Source organism: Perna viridis, chromosome 3 (assembly GCF_037379345.1).
Source record: "Perna viridis isolate PV_CMFRI_1.1 ecotype Kerala chromosome 3, ASM3737934v1, whole genome shotgun sequence".
Taxonomy (NCBI): Eukaryota; Metazoa; Mollusca; class Bivalvia; order Mytilida; family Mytilidae; genus Perna; species Perna viridis.
The window spans coordinates 49374416-49395968 of NC_142447.1; the positions used below are offsets into that span (position 1 = coordinate 49374416).

The 21553-nt window shown below is 35.7% G+C and overlaps 1 protein-coding gene across 7 annotated transcripts in view; it reads right to left on the reverse strand.

Moving 5' to 3' along the window:
* The window catches only part of LOC148622723 (chitin synthase chs-2-like), a 38313-nt gene extending 17001 nt beyond the window's left edge, over positions 1-21312 (reverse strand). For 4 of the 7 annotated variants that reach the window (XM_088572833.1, XM_088572830.1, XM_088572836.1 and 1 more), the window contains exons 1-3: positions 19692-19807; positions 2632-2849; positions 1324-1558 (exon numbers count right to left, since the gene is read on the reverse strand). In XM_088572833.1, coding sequence (XP_088428959.1) covers positions 1324-1542 — 219 coding nt within the window. In that variant the 5' untranslated portion in view covers positions 1543-1558; positions 2632-2849; positions 19692-19807. The other 3 variants (XM_088572835.1, XM_088572831.1, XM_088572832.1) reach the window with 2 other exon arrangements.
* Between the last annotated feature and the right edge of the window lie 241 nt (positions 21313-21553).

A 21553-nucleotide genomic window follows, 5' to 3' on the forward strand; every position in this document is an offset into this window, starting at 1 on the left:
GAATAATATTTCTGGTATTGGTTTTTACCTGGCCGTTTATCTGATCAAACAGGTTACTGACACATTGACAGCTTGTCTCACAATCTGATATTTTTTTACTGAATTCAGTAGCTTTATTTTCTATGTTCTGACTCGGGAAGAAACAGCCAAAAAACTCTGTTTTAATTCATCAAGCTTTTTGTCAATGTTTGTTTCAATGCGCTGCATTCTAGAATCAATACTAGTAACTATTTGTAGGAACATGTTTATTATTGTACTGACATCATCATGGGAACTTTCTACAATTTTGCGGCTCTGCTCAATCAACTTTGAAGTATCCCTCAAAGACATTTTGTTTTGATTGGCTGATTGTAAAGGTTAAGAGTTCACATTTACTATAAACAGCTGACTTTACTACGAGTCTAAAGTCCAATATCATTAACAACTTGGTAAACACTTCTTGTTTGTACTGTTTAGCCCCCCGGGTATGATCAAGGCGGGTCACAATGAACTCATTTATTCAAAATTCAAATATCAACAGATGTTACAATATACTAAAATGGATTGAAGAGCTCCCAAACGAAAAGTTTTTAGCAGTTAGATAAAGTTTGAAAAGTATATTCACGTTTGGCGAAATTTAGTGTCCAACAATATCCAAAAACTAACCAAAATCCATATTTTTTTACGAGAAAAACAACACTCCATTTTCACAATCAATCACGTGACTAGATACGTGCCTTGCACAAAAATATTAAACAATGTGTTAGCTAACATCATGTTAGCTTATTAGTGTTAAATGTTACCCATCATACTATGCACAAAAGTTCGGAAAACATATGCTTTAAATAATCTTCCGCAGAAATTTCTCATCATTAAAATCAAGGGAAAGGCAAACTCTCTCTAAAACGTCTTTCACGTCTTTGACCAGGAACAGGTACTTCCAAAAATGCAGCCATTTTAACCAAGCGTTAATTTTTTAATTAGGCATTTTTAAGTTGATTAAAATAAACGAAAAATGAACACAGACTTTTTTGTTAAAATATTAGAACAACACTTAACGAACTCATTATTTTTAACAACAACGATAGCCTAACGATGTCTCGAACAGCTGAGCCCCTACAATTATTTGGCTTACTAATATGGTAGTGCATCGTAAGCCTCATTGACTGACTGTACAAGTTGTTTGTATTTTGTCACAATATCAAATATAAAACGAATTATAAATATTGATAATTGTCTTATATTTATAAATATTTATAAATATTAATAATTAGGCATTTTCGTCCACTTATGCTTGCCATAGATATATCGTATAGGTCAATATTACATCAAGGTTGTACTCACAATTCGTTTTGTTTTCTTCTCCTTTGTATAGGTATCTGTTAGAATCTGTAACGATGCTCTGGTAACAGCAGACCCACCAAAAACCAACAGAAACAAGACAATGTATGCTACTAGTTTGACTACTCTGAGAAGATTATCTGCTACGGAACTCGTGTTTTGTTTATTGTTCTCTCCGTACACGTCCTTTCGGAACATGTCCCAGTAGTTCATGTTTTGCATCGAAGAACTAGGGACTCTGAAATTGGAAGAGTGTATTTGGAAATATATTTACTACCCAATCTGCTGAATCATTCTAAAAAATGGTTAATTACATATTACAAGATTCATGTTTGCGATTATAGTTAAAGACACATACGCAGGGTAGTTAAGGTACTTTCGGGAAAACTTCCGGAAAAATATGATAAAAATTATGGGTCCCTTAAAACCTTTTTTATTCCTTGAAGATATTAAATATGTCAATAAAAAAGTCCTTGTAAATGAAAATAGGAATTAAAAATCATGCTTTTTACTTCGTCTATACTTAGAAACGAAAGTTGGCACGTAAAATGACATTTTAAAACACGTGGACGAACTTCACATATAATGGAAAAACCCAGCGTGATAATCATAACAGATTTGTACAATCAATACTTTAAAAGAAGCGCCTTTCCATACAAATTCAGAAAAGTGCTATGCCTACAATATTAATAAGGTTTCATATTTTATTTTTAATCAAATTCACGAAAAAATCGAAAAAAGTGGATTTTCCGGTATAAAATGAGCCCCAGAAATTTTATTTGTGGTTAATATTCGTAGGCATAGCAGTTCTCCTATGGGCACATTTTGCAAAGTGCACAGGTGAACAATTCCGAATATCGGATTTCGATTCGGTATGACTACGATATAGGACAAAGCTGCATATCCGGCAATATCACGATATGTTAAATAAATTCATAATTTATAAGTTTTATTAAATACAGATATAGAACCTATATATTTTTTCAAGCAGAGGTACTTTGTGTTGACATTCTTTAAAAAAAATAAATATACAATGTACATAGTTAATTTCGATTTGAATATATAAAGCCTATTCATTTTATTACACAGAAAAGAACGAAAATTAAAGTAAAATATAATAATATCGAAAAACAAAAGTAAAAATAAAATAATTTAAATGATCATAACAATTATGAAATTAAAAAAAAAAAAACGTGATTAAGACTCATTTAAAAAGGATAAATTGTACGATTAATAAAAAATTAATTCATGCAAGAACAAAAAAAAGTGTAATCATATTATTTGACAAGTAGTCTACAGATCAAGAAGTACCATTTTATGTGTTTAAAAGACATCACAATTAACAAGGAAATGTACTTCGTCCTCAACCTCGAAGTGACAAAACGGACAGAGTATTCGGTTTAACGCGATTCCTGGTGAACCAAATGTGTTCTTCTTGAATGTGTATTTTTAGCTTGATTGTTGTCGGGGCGTTCGTCCTTGCATATCACCAACTCTTTAAGAACTGTATAATTTTCCTCTTCATATACCTTAAAATAATTTTCAAACTCGGAATTAGACCTAGAGTTTAACCGTAAACTCGGCACTCCCCTCTCCATGACTTTAAAATTGTTTGTGTTATTGTGGCAATATAAATATAAGTATCTTAAAGCTGCATTAGCTGCCAAATTTGTTCAGTTTTAATTCTACTGAATTTTGTTGATTCAATGAAATAAGTTTGTAAGAATGCAACTGAAGAAATAAATGTCAATAATTCCTACAGAATATTGTAAAAACAACGTTTTTTTTTGATAAAAAAGATCGATAGCTAATTATTTTCCGCAATTACTTCCGAAGATTGCCGACGGGACATTCAACTAGTTTAAAAATACTTTAACCATGGTAAAAAAATCAATAACGGATACACAGCTGCGCACGTGTCTTGTTTACATTCCTTTTCATCTATTTCTTTATTAGTTTTCAAATAAATAATGACAATTACTGACCATATTTGTGCCACATTTTATCAAAATACCAAATTTCAAAAGGATCCTTGCATTCATTCATTCATTCATTCATTTATTTATTTCTTCATTAAATAATTATGAATATACATACATAATACATAATACAAAATATTAACTATATTAAGACATGACAATAATATACAACAATCGGGATATCAAAATATAGTCACATTAAGGAATCACTATATACATTATGTCTGAGGATTTGGGGGAGATTTGGCGCACGAGATCTCTTGAATCAATTTGTCCCTGAGTGTGCCTGTTGAACAACGCTATGCATTGAATCACATGAGTGTGTCTCAGCTAAGACGCCTGAAATTAAGTAAATCGTCATCATCCATATAAGTATCAGGAATCTTTCCCAAAAGAGTCTGATAAAATGACTCGTCGTTATACAAATGAAGTCCTAGAAACAGTTCAAATTCAAAGTTTTCGGTGATGACATTCCACAACAAATCACGCAATGGATAAGTGCATGTACAAGAGCAACACGCGTGAACATATATATCCGTGAATTGATTACCACATACTTTACAGTTTTACGTTATTGACTGGTATTTCCATCAGAAGTTTGGTAATGATGAATGAGGTTCCGATTTCACTACAAGTTTTCGATTTTCTCCAATAATTGGCAAATGACACAGCTTTATGTATATCGCGAAACCTTGTGAATTGGGAAACACTGTCAATTGTAGTCTTCCATGGTTCATTTTGAACACTTGAAATTTTTTCGTTCACTAGTTTTTTCCAAGCTAATTTTGAGGAGAAATGCCCCGTAGATATAAATTCATGAATGTACTCCTCTAGTTTATACTTGTAGATAATGCTGCATACATCTGGAATAAGGCCACAGTGTTTATGATTTCCTTTCATCAAGAGGGAAAATAACCTAGTCAAGAATATCTGTTAGGATTTGTAGTTAATGTCCGACATACAAAGCTTCTGTAGAACAACAGTTTCCTTTTGTCTATTTGACTACCTATAGGATGTAACCCACAATGCTCTCACACATGTGGGATCGAGTTGATGTCTTTACTTTCAAAATACGATTTGATTATACAGTGTTGCAAACGGTTTAAGGAGGCTATCTCGTTTGTTTTCAAATTCTTCCATACTTCACAACCATGTAGAGTGGACGGAGGGACTACATATTTATATAAGTCAATAAGCACTTTTGAGTTTGTTATTTCCGACATTATTCCACTAAGGTCAAAAAAGCAATTTCTTCCTTTTCGACACGAGCTATTTGTTCTTTCACTCAAGTTCAATTTTGAGTTAAGTTCGATTCCTAGGTGAGTATATCCGCGAGCTTGTGGAATATGTTTACGGCCTATAGTCCAATCAAAAGGAAGGGGTTGGTCGGAGAAAAAAACTGTAGTACACATGACTCTCTTGCATTAAATTGAAAGCGGCAGGTACGTGCATAATATTCACATACGTCAAGCATGCGCTGAAGAGACAAAGGGGAAGTAGCAATACATGAGATATCGTCCGCTAAGGCTGGGACACAGCTGACTACATTCATAATACCTGTATTCGAATTTTTTTTGTTCTAGCTGTTGCAATAAATCATTGACAAAAAACTAAATATAAAAGACCCGACAACCTCCTCCTTGTCTAACACCTTCATTAACTTGAAAAAAAGTTTGACTGGCATTGATTTGAAACAATAGAAATTAGTGTTCGTACGTACAGTAATCAATAATTTCCCACAATTCACCTTTTACTCCTAGTCTATTTAATTTAAACATAAGACCTTTACGCCAAACCGTGTCAAAGGCCTTTCTGCTATTCAAATAAGCGACGAAAACTCTACTAGACATCTCTGTATTTTGAAAAAGAAATGTTTCTTGCAAATTAAACGAGACAGTGAGGCAGCTGAGATTCCGTTGAAATCCCTGCTGCTTTAATGTCATTGTCTAGCACAGTAAGAGGACGCGATTTTACCACTTGCTTGAAAATTTTCAGAATACACGATAAAAGGCCTATAGGTCGGTAACTGTCTGGGGATGTCTATTCTTTATTATTTCCCTTGTATAACGGGACAAGAAGACCACATGTCCGCGCATTTGGGATATGTCCAGCTCTAATAATTACGTTATGTAACGTGGTTAGATAGATTCCTCTGAAATCCCTGCTGCTGGGAATTCGGAGATTTAACATCATCGTCTAGAAAAGAAGGAAGACGCGATTTTACTACTTGCTCGAAAATTTTCAGAATACACGATAACAGGGCTTATAGGTCGTTATATAACGTGGTTAGACATTTTACAAGAGATGTTTCACAGTGGATTAAATGTTCATGTTGTATCCGATCTTGTCCACTAGCTTTTCGTCGTTCCAAGTTTTGAACTATCATTTCAATTTTAGTCTATGTCACTTTAACACCTGGTAAATTTTCTTTGTTGTGTTGTACAGCTTCATGTATCTCGCTTTAGAATTCTACTGTGCGTCTGCCACTACTATCAAATGATTCGTCATCACTTTCTTCGTACAGATTTGAGAAGTATTCTTTAAATGCATCAACGACTGACTCGGGAGTGTTATATATTTTTCCGTTGAAGGTTATAGCTGGGTATATTTAATCAGATGTACGTTTGTGGCGTTTAATTAGCTTCCAAAATAAGCGAATGTCACACTCAGTTGCATCGTTTATGTCTTTATAATTCTTATGTTAATATTCTTCAGCAGCAGCATTTTAAATATTCCGAAATTCACTTTTAGCTTCTTTTTTTTTTATAGTTCTTGTAAGTGTCAAACATCATGCCTCTCGAGCGGCCTTCTGCTAGCCACAGATGACGCATAGCTCGTTCTTTATTGTGGGCTGCTTTGACTTTTGCATTCCAATAAGGTTTTGTTTGAGGGGTTATAATCACACTTTGGGATAGTTCTTTCTGCTGATTGGTGTATGATTTTTGCAAATTCATCGTTCATTTTATCAACATCACAATGATCGTCTATTTGGAGATTTTTGCACAAGAAATCTAACGTACCCTGTAGCTCACTTTTGTAGTCATTTAATTGTCTCTCATTTACCTTGTGCCATGCCAAAAGGTGTATTTCCGGATTTATGATATAATGCGGAGTAGAATCAATAGTTAAATTTACAATTACTGGTAGATGGTCGGAGGTACTAGAAAATGTCCCTTCAGGAGGAATTTCATAGGAACTCACCTGTCTGAACATGGCTACTAAATAAAATACAATTAATTCTTCATATTCATTAACGTTAACTGGTTTTTAATTATTTTTTTTTTGTAAATTATTTGTAATTTCATTGTCTTGTGTAATAATGTCAAATGGATTGTACACTTTGAATAGATTTTAAATTTTTATTTGATTTTCTTTTTGTTCAATGGATTATGTAATTTGAATAGATGTCTCACGGATTAGACAGGTGTTTGAAACTTCCCATTTTACTGGTGATTTCAATAGCCCATGTATTGATTTTTAACCGTTTTATTGTGCTTTATGAATACATTAGAGGTGTAAGGACGTGTTGCGCAATGTTTACTTCTCGGACATTAATTTTTATCGTTGTTTTAGTTATTTTTGTTTAATTATGTTGAATATTTTTTTGTATTTAGTTTGAATAATTAATATTACTATTTTGACTAACGTCTAAAGATATACTGACAATTGTAAGGTTAACAATTGATATTTACGTTTGGAATGTTAATAGCTTTTGAATGGTGTATTGCCTTTCATATTTATTAAAATTTGATTTTTATAGTCGACTTATTCATCACCGATGACAGACACACGCAACCTTTTCATCGATTTTATCCGTGTTACGAGGCTCTATCGGGTAAACAGATTTCCTTTTTCATACTTTCAATGTTTACATGTCGAGTGTACTAGATTTGACCCGTTATGGGGGTAAACCTACTACAGGATTTTTTTCTCTCTCCATATTTTCATTCGTGCTTTGTTTCCTTCGCCCCCTTTTTTGTATAAGTATTGTATGATGTTTTTTTTTTATAAGGAGATCGAACTTTTAAATGTTACACAACAAGATTTATTTACAATTCATAATCATTGTTCCATTCGTCGGGGTGTCGTCTGTTTTTCGAGACCGGATCCTGCTCCATGGTCTGTTCCATAACGTGTTGCTCTTCCCCCTTTAAATGACACTTCACGATCCGATCTTCTTATGATTCCGCTTTACTATGAGTCTTCTTTCCGTCTGAGTATCGTTGGCGTCAAGACTATTTTTCCACCCTATTTAACCTTCTCTTCCTTTTGTTCCTCGGATTACATGACTTATGGTCTTTGGACTAGGTTTTCATTGTATATCCCATATAGGTCCTGATATTTTTGATGAACTTTCCTCTCATCATATTAGGTCCAGGTATCGTAGTTCAATATGATTCATCTAGTTGAACTTTTGCAACTTTCTTGATTTATTAAAGTCGTTGATTCTTATGCAAAGATTCAAGGTGCTCCGCTCTGGTTTCCACTAATATTAGCTATTCTGACGTTGTACGTTTTACGTTCTTAATACAGCTACACGATCTTTGTTCTGAAATCCTCTTCATTAATAGGTGTTACATTTGTTTTCTTGGCTTTTTTTTCTTTCCTCCAGCTGGTCTACCACGAGGTCTTCTGGGGGCCTCACTTTCTTTTGTCAGTTCATTCCTTGGTTTGCATTGTACACTTTCTTTCGTCCATTGCACGTGTATTGCATCACGTCTGGTGACCTCTTCTAAATGAATCCCTCGAAAAGGAACTATATTGTAAATCTTCATTGCTCCGGGTGCGTCCATTTCCTTTGCGAGTCGGCCAAGAAGTGACCACATACTTTTTATCTCTATTTATACTTTTCCTCATCCAAAAACACATCCTGAATTTCCCATGGGAAAATGTTTCTTCACAATCTCAAGTTGTCGGGAATGCCCTGTTTCATGTCGATCAATAAATATCCGTGAGGTTGGGCAGTGGCATACTCGTACGATTTCATTAAGTAGTTTGTCTTTTGGGGGAACATTTGTAGGGCCATGGTCATGGCCTGTGATACTTCTCTGGGATTTTTAAACAGAACCAGGTAATGGGCATTCAGACTGATGGTTCTGTGATACTTGTTTTTGTTGAACAGATTCTGGACCAACAACATGACACTTATATTTTTGTGGTGAGAATATTTCGTGAAGAGATGTGAGATAGATTCAGTGACCGAATCCATCATATCGTCAAGAACAAGCAAGTGTCTTTCTCTGGGATCCAATATGTCAAGGTCGGGGAGTCCTTGTACAAAGTCGACATCCTCCATGGTTCCATAAATCGTCTGGTACACGTCTTACCACCACGTTATTCGATTGGGTCTAGGCATGATCGTGTGTTTCACGTTTTGTACGAGTAATCAAGGGAACCAAGGTTACAGCGGTAATCAAAAGAATGTAATCCAGGAACAAAGACCAGACATGGAAAACAGACATACACATCAAAGAACATAAAGTAACTAAAATCATACATACAAAGTAACAAAAGCAAATGAGCAACTCGGACTCCACTAAAAACTGGGAGCATGGACCAGGTGCACCGGTAGGGTAAGTGTCCTCTGCTTTTCTAGAAACACCCGCCGAGTTGCTCATAAAAAGTCAAGTCCGGGGTAGACAAACGAGGAAAGAAAAACCATGACCCGTTTAATAAATCAATTTTCATGGTGCTGATGGATACACCATAACGATCCACGACTTTATGATGATGACCATAAAACTTCTGTAGTAATGACTTCAATCTTGTAGCAACATAACCCTGTTCCAGAAGCCTATTTGTTAGAGTTCTAGCGCGATACATAACGTCTGCGTTGTTTCAGCAAGCTCTGACATAACGCATGAGTTGTGATATGAACACTCCATACGCAGGTGCTGAAGGGATGTTGCCACAGATGAAAGGAAAGTAATACACATCGTTTTTCCACTTCCGGTGGGTCCTGCTATGACGTTGGTAAAGGGACGAGCCCATGGCATGAAATGTTCGTCCAAGTATCTTTTGGGTACGTCGAAAGCAAGGGGATCGTCTGTCGGATGTATGAAAAAGTTTTCGTTAGCTGGGTGCTTGGGTGATCTTTCTTGAGTTTCATCTTTGATCGATTGGCATAGCCTTTTCATCAAAGTATCTTGGTTTTCTTTCCTCAAAGAATACTGGTGAAGTCCGGTCATCAAAGTATCATAGTCCGATACGTTGGTTTGACTTGGTCTAATCTGTGGGTATGGTCTGTACCTTGTTGTATCTGAATATTTACGGTGAAATAATCTCATATATCTGTTTAAACTATCCATTCTACTCAAAGACTTTGAACACGTGGAACAGGGGAACATGTTGACTCTACGACAGTCCATTTACAACTGTCAACTTTCAAGGGTAAACTCGTTTATATATGGTTTCTGGAACATTGTTTGGTTTACCTCAAGGTGTGTGTTTGTACGTGTACGTGTGTGTGTGTGTGTGTACTTGTGCGCGTGTCTGTTTGTACGTATGTGTTTGTACATGTGTGTGTTTGTACGTGTGCGTGTTTGTACGCATGTTTGTATGTGTGTGTGTGTTTGTACGTGTTTGTATGTACGTGTGTGTGTGATTGAGGTCAGATACACCCCAATCCTAACATAACCATAACCCTGGACAAACATCAACATCTGACCCCAACCTTATATATAACCTCAAGCCTAACAAACACTTACCATAGGCTTAACCTTTGTCATAGACTTGATCCTATATCTTACGGTTGAGTCTTACAACTTTCTTGATATTAGACCTTATCTGCACTCTAACCCTAAACCTAACCCTAAGCCAACCCCTAGTGATCTTAACTCTATACATAAAACTAGGCGTAACCCTATACTTAACCATACACCCTAAGCCAACCCCCTAGTGATTTTAACTCTATACATAACACTAGGCGTAACCCTATACTTAACCATACACTTAACCTTAACCCTAACCCTAATCCGAACTTAACCAAAACCTTAGACAAACATCAACATCTGACCCTTACCTTAAACATAACCCCAAGCCTAATCCAACTCTTTACCATAAAATTAACTTTTGCCATAGACATGGGCCTATATCTAAAGGTAGAGTCTAACAACTTTCTTGACACTAGACCATATCTGAAACTCTAACCCTAACCCTTGCTCTAATCTTATCATGACAATTTCTTTCACCTTAATGCAAACGCTTTCACTATGTTCCGAACACTACCGCTAAACATAACCCTGAACCGAAACAAGTACATGTATCTTACCCTAACCACATAACTAACTCTAAATCTAACTTTCACTAAAGTCATCATCATGGACCATCAAGACCAATACATGACATAAGACCTAACTTTAGATCTAACTTCAACCTAGACCTAACCTACCCCTAGACAAATACTAAGATCAGGTCTCAAACATATACTTAATCACAACCGTATACCAAAACTTGGCTAAACTACAGATTTAATTGTGATCAAATGAAGACCTTAACCTAGATCTATCTGAAACCCTAACCCTAACCTTAGCTCTGATTTTGTCATGACAGTTTTATTTTCACCTTAAGGCTTTAGCTCTATTCCGAACACTAACCCCTAACATAACCCCGAAGCGAAACAAGTACCCGTAACTTACCATAATCACATAACTAAGTATAGATCTAACTAGATCTAAGACCTCACCCTAGACCATCAAGACCAAAACTTGAAAGTCTTAAATCTTGATCGGACTTTAACAGAGACCTAACCTAAACCTATCTCTAAACCTAATCCTAACTCTAGACAACCCATCCCCCTTAGACAAGTACTGACCTGTTCAAATAACCGTAACCCTGACTCTAGTTGTTAGACTCAGAGTGAGAATAACAGAAAATGAATCAGAAAAATACGGAAAAAAACTATTGACCAAACTTTACGACAAACGTGATGACTTTTCATTCAGAATTGTCAACTTTCCTTTCATCTGTGGCAACATCCCTTCGGCTCCTGCGTATGGAGTGTTCATATCACAACTCATACGTTATGCCAGAGCTTGCCGAAACTACGCATACTTTTTGTATCGCGCTAGAACTCTAACAAATAGGCTTCTGGAACAAGGTTATGTTGCTACAAGATTGAAGTCATCACTACAGATGTTTTATGGTCGTTATCATGAACTCGTGGATCGTTATGGTGTATCCATCAGCACCATGAAAACTGATTTATTCAACGGGTCATAGTTTTCCTTCCCTCGTTTATCTACCCCGGCCTTGACTTTTTATGAGCAACTCGGCGGGTGTTTCTAGAAAAGCAGAGGACGCTTACCCTACCGGTGCACCTGGTCCATGATCCCAGTTTTTAGTGGAGTCCGAGTTGCTCATTTGCTTTTGTTACTTTGTATGTATGATTTTAGTTACTTTATGTTCTTTGATGTGTATGTCTATTTTCCATGTCTGGTCTTTGTCCCTGGATTGCGTTCTTTTGATTACCGCTATAACCTTGGTTCCCTTGATTACTCTTACAGAACACTAGAGACTTGGAATTAGAGATTAGGTAATAGAAAAACAACCACAATGAAGATTTTGGGTGAGAGTTAGGGTCAAGAGTTATGGTCAGGGTTAGGATTAGTGTTTGAACAATAGAAAAACAAAACAGAACAAGGCTTAAGGTTAGGTTAAGAGTCAAAGTAAGAGGTAGTGTTAAAACGACAGAAAAACATACAGAACAAGGATAAGGTTAGGGTATGAGTCAGAGTAAGAGGTAGTGTTAAAACGACAGAAAAACATACAGAACAAGGATAAGGTTAGGGTAGGAGTCAGAGTAAGAGGTAGTGTTAAAACGACAGAAAAAACATACAGAACAAGGATAAGGTTAGGGTAGGAGTCAAAGTAAGAGGTAGTGTTAAAACGACAGAAAAACATACAGAACAAGGATAAGGTTAGGGTAGGAGTCAAAGTAAGCGGTAGTGTTAAAACGACAGAAAAACATACAGAACAAGGATAAGGTTAGGGTAGGAGTCAAAGTAAGAGGTAGTGTTAAAACGACAGAAAAACATACAGAACAAGGATAAGGTTAGGGTAGGAGTCAAAGTAAGAGGTAGTGTTAAAACGACAGAAAAACATACAGAACAAGGATAAGGTTAGGGTAGGAGTCAAAGTAAGAGGTAGTGTTAAAACGACAGAAAAACATACAGAACAAGGATAAGGTTAGGGTAGGAGTCAAAGTAAGAGGTAGTGTTAAAACGACAGAAAAACATACAGAACAAGGATAAGGTTAGGGTAGGAGTCAAAGTAAGAGGTAGTGTTAAAACGACAGAAAAACATACAGAACAAGGATAAGGTTAGAGTAGGAGTCAAAGTAAGAGGTAGTGTTAAAACGACAGAAAAACATACAGAACAAGGCTTAAGGTTAGAGTAGGAGTCAAAGTAAGAGGTAGTGTTAAAACGACAGAAAAACATACAGAACAAGGATAAGGTTAGGGTAGGAGTCAAAGTAAGAGGTAGTGTTAAAACGACAGAAAAACATACAGAACAAGGATAAGGTTAGGGTAGGAGTCAAAGTAAGAGGTAGTGTTAAAACGACAGAAAAACATACAGAACAAGGCTTAAGGTTAGAGTAGGAGTCAAAGTAAGAGGTAGTGTTAAAACGACAGAAAAACATACAGAACAAGGATAAGGTTAGGGTAGGAGTCAAAGTAGGAGGTAGTGTTAAAACGACAGAAAAACATACAGAACAAGGATAAGGTTAGGGTAGGAGTCAAAGTAAGAGGTAGTGTTAAAACGACAGAAAAACATACAGAACAAGGATAAGGTTAGGGTAGGAGTCAAAGTAAGAGGTAGTGTTAAAACGACAGAAAAACATACAGAACAAGGATAAGGTTAGGGTAGGAGTCAAAGTAAGAGGTAGTGTTAAAACGACAGAAAAACATACAGAACAAGGATAAGGTTAGAGTAGGAGTCAAAGTAAGAGGTAGTGTTAAAACGACAGAAAAACATACAGAACAAGGATAAGGTTAGGGTAGGAGTCAGGGATAGGGTTAGGATAAGCCTTGGGCTAAGAGTTAACATAATAGAAAACGGGCAGCACATGATACGGATTAGACCTAAAGAACACATTATACATAGTCACATGACTTAGGGTTAGGGTTAAGGAGGTGTGAGGGTTTACAAAGAAAAGACAAGTCTAAAGAAAGTTAGGGTTTGCTATAGAAAAAGTGTCAGAACAAAAGTAAGGATTAGACCTAAAACAAACAAACTAAAAAAATGTCAGTGTGAGTTATATACTATGTTGGGGTATGGTTATGGTAAAGTTGGTGTTGAGTGAACACAGAAAAGACCGGACTTAAGAGATGTAGGTTAAACGCTAGGATAAATGTTATAGTGAGGGTTATAGGTCACGGGAAAGGGTAAGATTTAGTGTTTGATCTAGGGTTAGGTATTCGTCTTGGATGCAGTTAGATCTAGGGTAAGGTCTTCATCTTGATTACATTTAAATCTATAGTTTGGTCTAAGGTTAGATTCTGGGTTATGATTAAGTGTAGGGTTTGGAACAGGTCTTGTTACTTGTCTAGGGGGGTGTCTAGAGTTAGGGTCAAGTCTATGGCAAAGGTTAAGCCTATGGTTAAGTGTTTGGTTAGGTTTGAGGTTATATTTAAGGTTGGGGTCAGATGTTGATGTTTGTCCAGGTTTATGGTTAAGTTAGAATTAGGGTGTATCTGACCTCAATCACACACACACGTACAAACACGTATATACAAACACACACAAGTACATACAAACACACACACACACACACACACACACACACAAACATACGTACAAACACGCACACGTACAAACACACACCTTGAGATAAATCAAACAATGTTCTAGAAACCATATATAAATGAGATTAACCTTAAAAGTTGACAGTTGTAAATGGACTGTCGTAGAGTCAACATGTTCCCCTGTTCCATGTGTTCAAAGTCTTTGAGTAGAATGGATAGTTTAAACAGACATATGACATTAGTTCACCGTAAAAATTCAGATACGACACGGTACAGACCCTACCCACAGGTAAGATCCAGTCAAACCGACGAATCGGACTATGATACTTTGATGACCGGACTTCACCAGCATTCTTTGAGGAAAGAAAACCAAGATATTTTGATGAATGGACTACGCCAATCGATCAAAGATGAAACTCAAGAAAGATTACCCAAGCACCCAGCTAACGAAAACTTTTTCATACATCCGACAGACGATCCCCTTGCTTTCGACGTACCCAAAAGATACTTGGACGAAAATTTCATGCCATGGGCTCATCCCTTTACCAACGTCATAGCAGGACCCACCGGAAGTGGAAAAACGATGTGTTTTACTTTCCTTTCACCTGTGGCAACATCCCTTCAGCACCTGCGTATGGAGTGTTCATATCATAACTCATACGTTATGTCAGAGCTTGCTGAAACTACGCAGACGTTATGTATCGCGCTAGAACTCTAACAAATAGGCTTCTGGAACAGGGTTATGTTGCTACAAGATTGAAGTCATTACTACAGAAGTTTTATGGTCGTCATCATGAACTCGTGAATCGTTGTGGTGTATCCATCTGCACCACGAAAACTGATTTATTAAACGGGTCATGGTTTTCCTTTCCTCGTTTGTCTACCTCAGACTTGACTTTTTATGAGCAAATCGGCGGGGGTTTCTAGAAAAGCAGAGAACACTTGCCCTACCGGTGCACCTGGTCCATGCTCCCAGTTTTTAGTGGAGTACGAGTTGCTCATTTGCTTTTGTTACTTTGTATGTATGATTATAGTTATGTTCTTTGTTGTGTATGTCTGTTTTCCATGTCTGGTCTTTGTCCCTGGATTACATTCTTTTGATTACCGCTATAACCTTGGTTCCCTTGATTACTCGTACAAAACGTGAAACACACGATCATGCCTAGACCCAATCGAATAACGGGGTGGTAAGACGTGTACCAGACGATTTATGGAACCATGGGGGATGTCGACTTTGTACAAGGACTCCCCGACCTTGACATATTGGATCCCAGAGAGAGAGACACTTGCTTGTTCTAGACGATATGATGGATTCGGTCATTGAATCTATCTCACATCTCTTCACGAAATATTCTCACCACAAAAATATAAGTGTTATGTTGTTGGTCCAGAATCTGTTCAACAAAAACAAGTATCACAGGACTATCAGTCTGAATGCCCATTACCTGGTTCTGTTTAAAAATCCCAGAGAAGTATCACAGGCCATGACCATGGCCCTACAAATGTTCCCCCCCAAAAGACAAACTACTTAATGAAATCGTACGAGTATGCCACTGCCAAACCCCACGGATATTTATTGATCGACATGAAACAGGGCATTCCCGACAACTTGAGATTGTGAATAAACATTTTCCCATGGGAAATTTAGGATGTGTTCTTGGATGAGGAAAAGTATAAATAGAGATAAAAAAGGATGTGTGGTCACTTCTTGACCGAATCGCAAAGGAGATGGACGCACCCGGAGCAATGAAGATTTACAACATAGTTCCTTTTCGAGGGATTCATTTAGAAGAGGTCACTAGACGTGATGCAATACACGTGCAATGGACGAAAGAAAGTGTACAATGCAAACCAAGGAATGAACTGACAAAAGAAAGTGAGGCCCCCATAGGACCTCATGGTAGACCAGCTGGAGGAAAGAAAAAGAGCCAAGAAAACAAATGTAACACTTATTAGTGAAGAGGATTTCGGAACAAAGATCGTGTAGCCGTATTAAGAACGTAAAACGTACAACGTCAGAATAGCTAATATTAGTGGAAACCAGAGCGGAGCACCTTGAATCATTGCATAAGAATCAACGACTTTAATAAATCAAGAAAGTTGCAAAAGTTCAACAAGATAAATCATATTGATACCTGGACCTAATATAATGAGAGGAAAGTTCATCAAAAATATCAGGACCTATATGGGATATACAATGAAAACCTAGTCCAAAAACCGTACGTCATGTAATCCGAGGAACAAAAGGAAGAGAAGGTTAAATAGGGTGGAAAAAACAGTCTTGACGCCAACGATACTCGGACGGAAAGAAGACTCATAGCAAAGCGAAATCATAAGAAGATCGGATCGTGAAGTGTCATTTAAAGGGGGAAGAACAACACTTTATGGAACAGACCATGGAGCAGGACCCGGCCTCGAAAAACAGACGACACCCCGACGAATGGAACAATGATTATGAATTGTAAATAAAATATAAAAGAAAAAAATCTTGTTGTGTAATAAAACTATACCAAAGAAAGACCTCCTTACAAAAAAGGGTAGCTCAAAACCGATAACACCTATTAAAACCGTTAGCGACGGCATAACGAACATATTTACTATCAAAGCCTCATAACACGGGTCAAAGTTTGAGTGTAAGTAACTTGAAAACATACTATAACATTTAAAAGTTCGATCTCCTTATAAAAAAAACATCATACAATACTTATACAAAAAAGGGGCGAAGGAAACAAAGCACGAATGAAAATATGGTGAGAGAAAAAAATTCCGTAGTTCAATTGTTTACCCCCATAACGTGTCAAATCTAGTACACGCGACATGTAAACATTGAAAGTATGAAAAGGAAATCGGTCGACTATAAAAATCAAATTTTAATAAATATGAAAGGCAATACACCATTCAAAAGCTATTAACATTCCAAACGTAAATATCAATTGTTAACCTTACAATTGTCAGTATAATCTTTAGACGTTAGTCAAAATAGTAATATTAATTATTCAAACTAAATACAAAAAAATATTCAACATAATTAAACAAAAATAACTAAAACAACGATAAAAATTAATGTCCGAGAAGTAAACATTGCGCAACACGTCCTTACACCTCTAATGTATTCATAAAGCACAATAAAAAACGGTTAAAAATCAATACATGGGCTATTGAAATCACCCGTAAAATGGGAAGTTTCAAACATCTGTCTAATCCGTGAGACATCTATTCAAATTACATAATCCATTGAACAAAAGGAAAATCAAATCAAAATTTAAAATCTATTCAAAGTGTACAATCCATTTGACATCATTACACAAAGACAATGAAATTACAAATAATTTACCCAAAAAATTAAAAACCAATTAACGTTAATGAAAATGAAGAATTAAAAGAGCAATATAAACAAAGAAAAACAAGTCGTAATGCCCCTCCCCCTTTTTTTTTTAACTTGCCTGTTTAAAGTATACTACATAATGACACTAATTAGGACACTTAATGAGGATACCAATGGAGGTAGTTTCTTTCCCTCAATAACATTTAAGACCCTCTCTTCCGAGATCAAAAGGATCCCATGTTCCCTTTGTTGGTCCTCCATCCACTTCCGGTTCCCTAATGTCCCTCCTCTTCCCGGTCACTTCAGGCCCCCCTCCCTTCCAGGTCACTTCAGGTTCCCCTTTATCCCCCGGTCAATTTATGTCCCCACCATCTCCCGGTCACTTAGTCTTAGACAAGCTGTCATCAAAAGGTCAAACTAGTTCATGTATGACAATCGATACTAGATCATTAGTCATCACATTGCACAACCAGGTTATGTTGAAAACTGCTCCTCACAGACCTTACGCTTGAGTGCACATTTACAATAGAAAACTCATAGAAAAGGTAATTAAAGTGATCTAGAGTGACGTCTATGACCACTCATAAGTGTAAATTGAATCTTGTACATGTAAGTTAGTATTCCCATAAAAAAGATGGTGTCGACGTTCCATGTTTGTTAATTTAATGGACTGAACTCTATTAATATGCATTGTATCATTAGGATTACAACTACCGTTAAAATCACCAGCACAAACAAAATTTCCATATTAACAGTATTGTGTATACAATGGGTCTAGTCAATTAATTTCGTACATATATTTATCAATGGATTCGTCTGCTGGTAATATATTTTAAAATATTATATATAATATTTAGTCCCATTCTCATTTGTGAATTCTATAACTACTAGTCGGTCTGATTGAATATCAGATATTTCAATTTTTGTCGTATCATGTCATCAGAAAACATTGTTGAGCTTGAAAAATTATGTAAATTAATCAAATGTATTTCTTCGAAACTAGCACCTCCTGGTTAACATATTATATTGTATGTATTGTATGTATTTCCACACATGCAGCAGTTACTGCATATATTATATTATTTTGTTATCTTCTCTATAACTATGTTCAGTTTATGAGAATAAAGATATCTATCTCATAAATTGAAAAGTTAAGTGCTTCTTTAACAAAATTCCTTTTCCATGCTAAGCTCTGTAATTATCTAATAGACTCTCAGCTTTATCTATACATTTATATTCATGATCTAAAGAAGATGGTTTAAGCTTGTGCTCTGAGAGAAGCGTGCGATTGTAGACAAGTTTATTTCAATTCAGTTATATTTTTCTGTATAGACAATATAACTTTGTTATGTCTGGCTATCTCGGAGTCAATTATATGCACAAGCGCCTGGTACGACTCATGGTCAAATTCACCGGCTGATTTGTATTGTTGGCTCAGGAGTCTCTATTTTTTTGCGTCACATTGTACACATGTTCGACAATTTCCATATTTATCTGTTGTATTAGCCAATTCACACTTTAATTTGTCATTCTCTTTTCTCAAACAATCTATTTTTTCCCCTCTCACTGTCAGATTTTTCTAAGACGCTTAGTCTCTGTAAGGCGAATTGCAATGTTACTATCATTTCAACATCAAAAATAGGACAGGAGGTTCGCTAACACTTTTCGTGCAGTCATATTTTCTAAAAATTTCATCAATGGACGTGTGGTCACCATTTATAAACATATAAAGGCTAAAGCAGTCACGAGCGTACTTGACTGTTGCTGGGCTTCTATTAGTACTTTTAGGATTGTACAATGTACCCGATGGGCACCCGTCAATAGATTTCGCATTTATCTTGCAAGACAATAAATATATAGACACATATTTTATGTACTTAATGCATTTTATGCGTGGATATCAAATGAAATTATACAGGAAAAGTACAAATAATTCAAAGTTAAGGCATATTTCAACAGAAACCAAAAATTACGAAAATGACAGCTAATGCAGCTTTAAGTATTAGTTTTTTAACTGTTCTGAAATTTCACACTTTGAACAAAACGATTTTTTGTTATAGGTGATACATTTTATAAGCTATACGTACAAGTTTAAATGTTTACAGATAGTAACAACTTTCGTTACCGGCACGGACAGTAGATGGAACTATACATATTTTAAATAGATTTATTAGAAGTACTACGAAGCTATGCATAGCAATATAAAAGGGTATTCATTAAAGGGTTACCATGTAATATTTCCTGCAAAGTTCACCAAAGTGAACTTTAGTGTGATCTAATGCATATAATGTTCCCCATATATTTAAATCTATCCGAACTTACTTTGTCTCTTGTTTAGCATTATTATCAGCCATTACGCCTTCGTTTGTACTTTTTTCTTCAAATCTTCTTTTTAATTATCAACGATCTATCTGGCTTATATGAATCCAGATATTTGACTGAAAATATAAGGAATAAAGAGAGTACAATTTTTTTTAATATATGTAGTATTCTATATCCCCAATATGTCTTCAATTTTGTATTTTTAGCTGTTTAATAAATGAAATGTTTCTTCAGTTTTCCAATAATTAATCTGATTTTACAGATGCAGGTGAACCTCACTCTTAATCTCAACCTGCAGTACCTAAACGCCCCTCTTCAGAAATCCTAGCTGCAGTAATACTTTTATTGCGCAAGTAAAATAGTTTCGTGTTAGATATAGATGTGGATAGGACATTTTCTATCTTTTTTCTCTAGTATGGAATTTGAAATAAGTAGTGCGCAAATCTTTAGTTCCTTATATGACTTTCTTATGGCAATGACATTTTGGATGTTTAATGAGGAATTGTGAGAAAAGTGGTGGAAACGAAAAAAAACATACATATTGACAAATAAACAACTGGTACGTACAATGATTAAACATAATAAATTTTAACTCGATTGTTAGAATGATAAAACTTACCATTGGTAACGCATACGATCCAAATCAGGAAGTTTATTATTACAGAACTCAGGTATTCTTCATTCGTTATTCATATGCTAATTGTTATTTACTTTGAACAAAAACATCATCGAATAAAATAGTTTTTGAAAGTTGTGTCTTTGCCGCAGCATAAAGATAAACCCGGAAGCATTAGAAGGACCTTGATTGCAAAACCAAAAACCATCTGACGAATAAAATAGTGTTTGAAAGTTGTGTCTTTGCCGCAGCATAAAAATAAACCCGGAAGCATAAAAAGCACCTTGATTGCAGTATCTACATGTACATTACGCACCTAATACGTCTTTTTTCATTATTTCGTTAAATCCGAAAACTTCTTTCCAAGCAAACATTTTGTGTTCGATTCAAAGTACTTTCTCAATGGTACTGACTTAAACCTGTCTTCCCATCACAATTTTAAGAGCCCAATATTTCTTACAACAGAGACAATGTATTAAATATGTATGATTTACTCATTTGTACATAGTGAATGAATATTATTGAGGCAAAGATAAGTTCTTGCTTCCATGTCTTCACTTCACTCATTTTTGTACCTCCTCGCCATGATATGTATTTGTCACACAAATGTTAACAAAATATTTTGTGTGATAACATGAAGCAACACTCCGGCATGTGTAAACTTCGACTAACGAAAATTAGAAATTCCAAATTTGGTTAGTTCTGCATGAAAACGCCCGCTGTGTTCCGTATTTGTTGCTAAAAAGCTGTTGCTTTATCATGTACGCAGTCACATACTCCCTCATCGTTATTTGTTTTGTTGTAGGAAAGGTTTTTAAGCGTTTTATTCTAGTTTTACTAGGGTCTTTTAAACACGTCAACGTCACTCATCAACAGGACACTATCATGACTACGATAACTATGATAATGTCATTTATCCAAGCATTTGACTTCATAATTATTTTAACATCTGGTCTACAATACATCTTAATTGAATAATCCCGGTCCATACTCTAACTACCTAACAATGGTTTAGGGCTACCAATGTCCCGAAGAAATAGAAGCTATCGAGTGCAAATTTAAATACCTTAAAGTGCATACTTTACAAACAAAAGTGTAAAATTTACAGATATAAGGGTAAACATTGCGGAAATGTAAACTTTACAGATTAAAATACGAATTATACATATTAGAGTGTGAAATTTACGGACTAAAGTGTAAGAAACAAAAGAAAAACAAAGAAAAACAAAACAAATGTGATAATCCC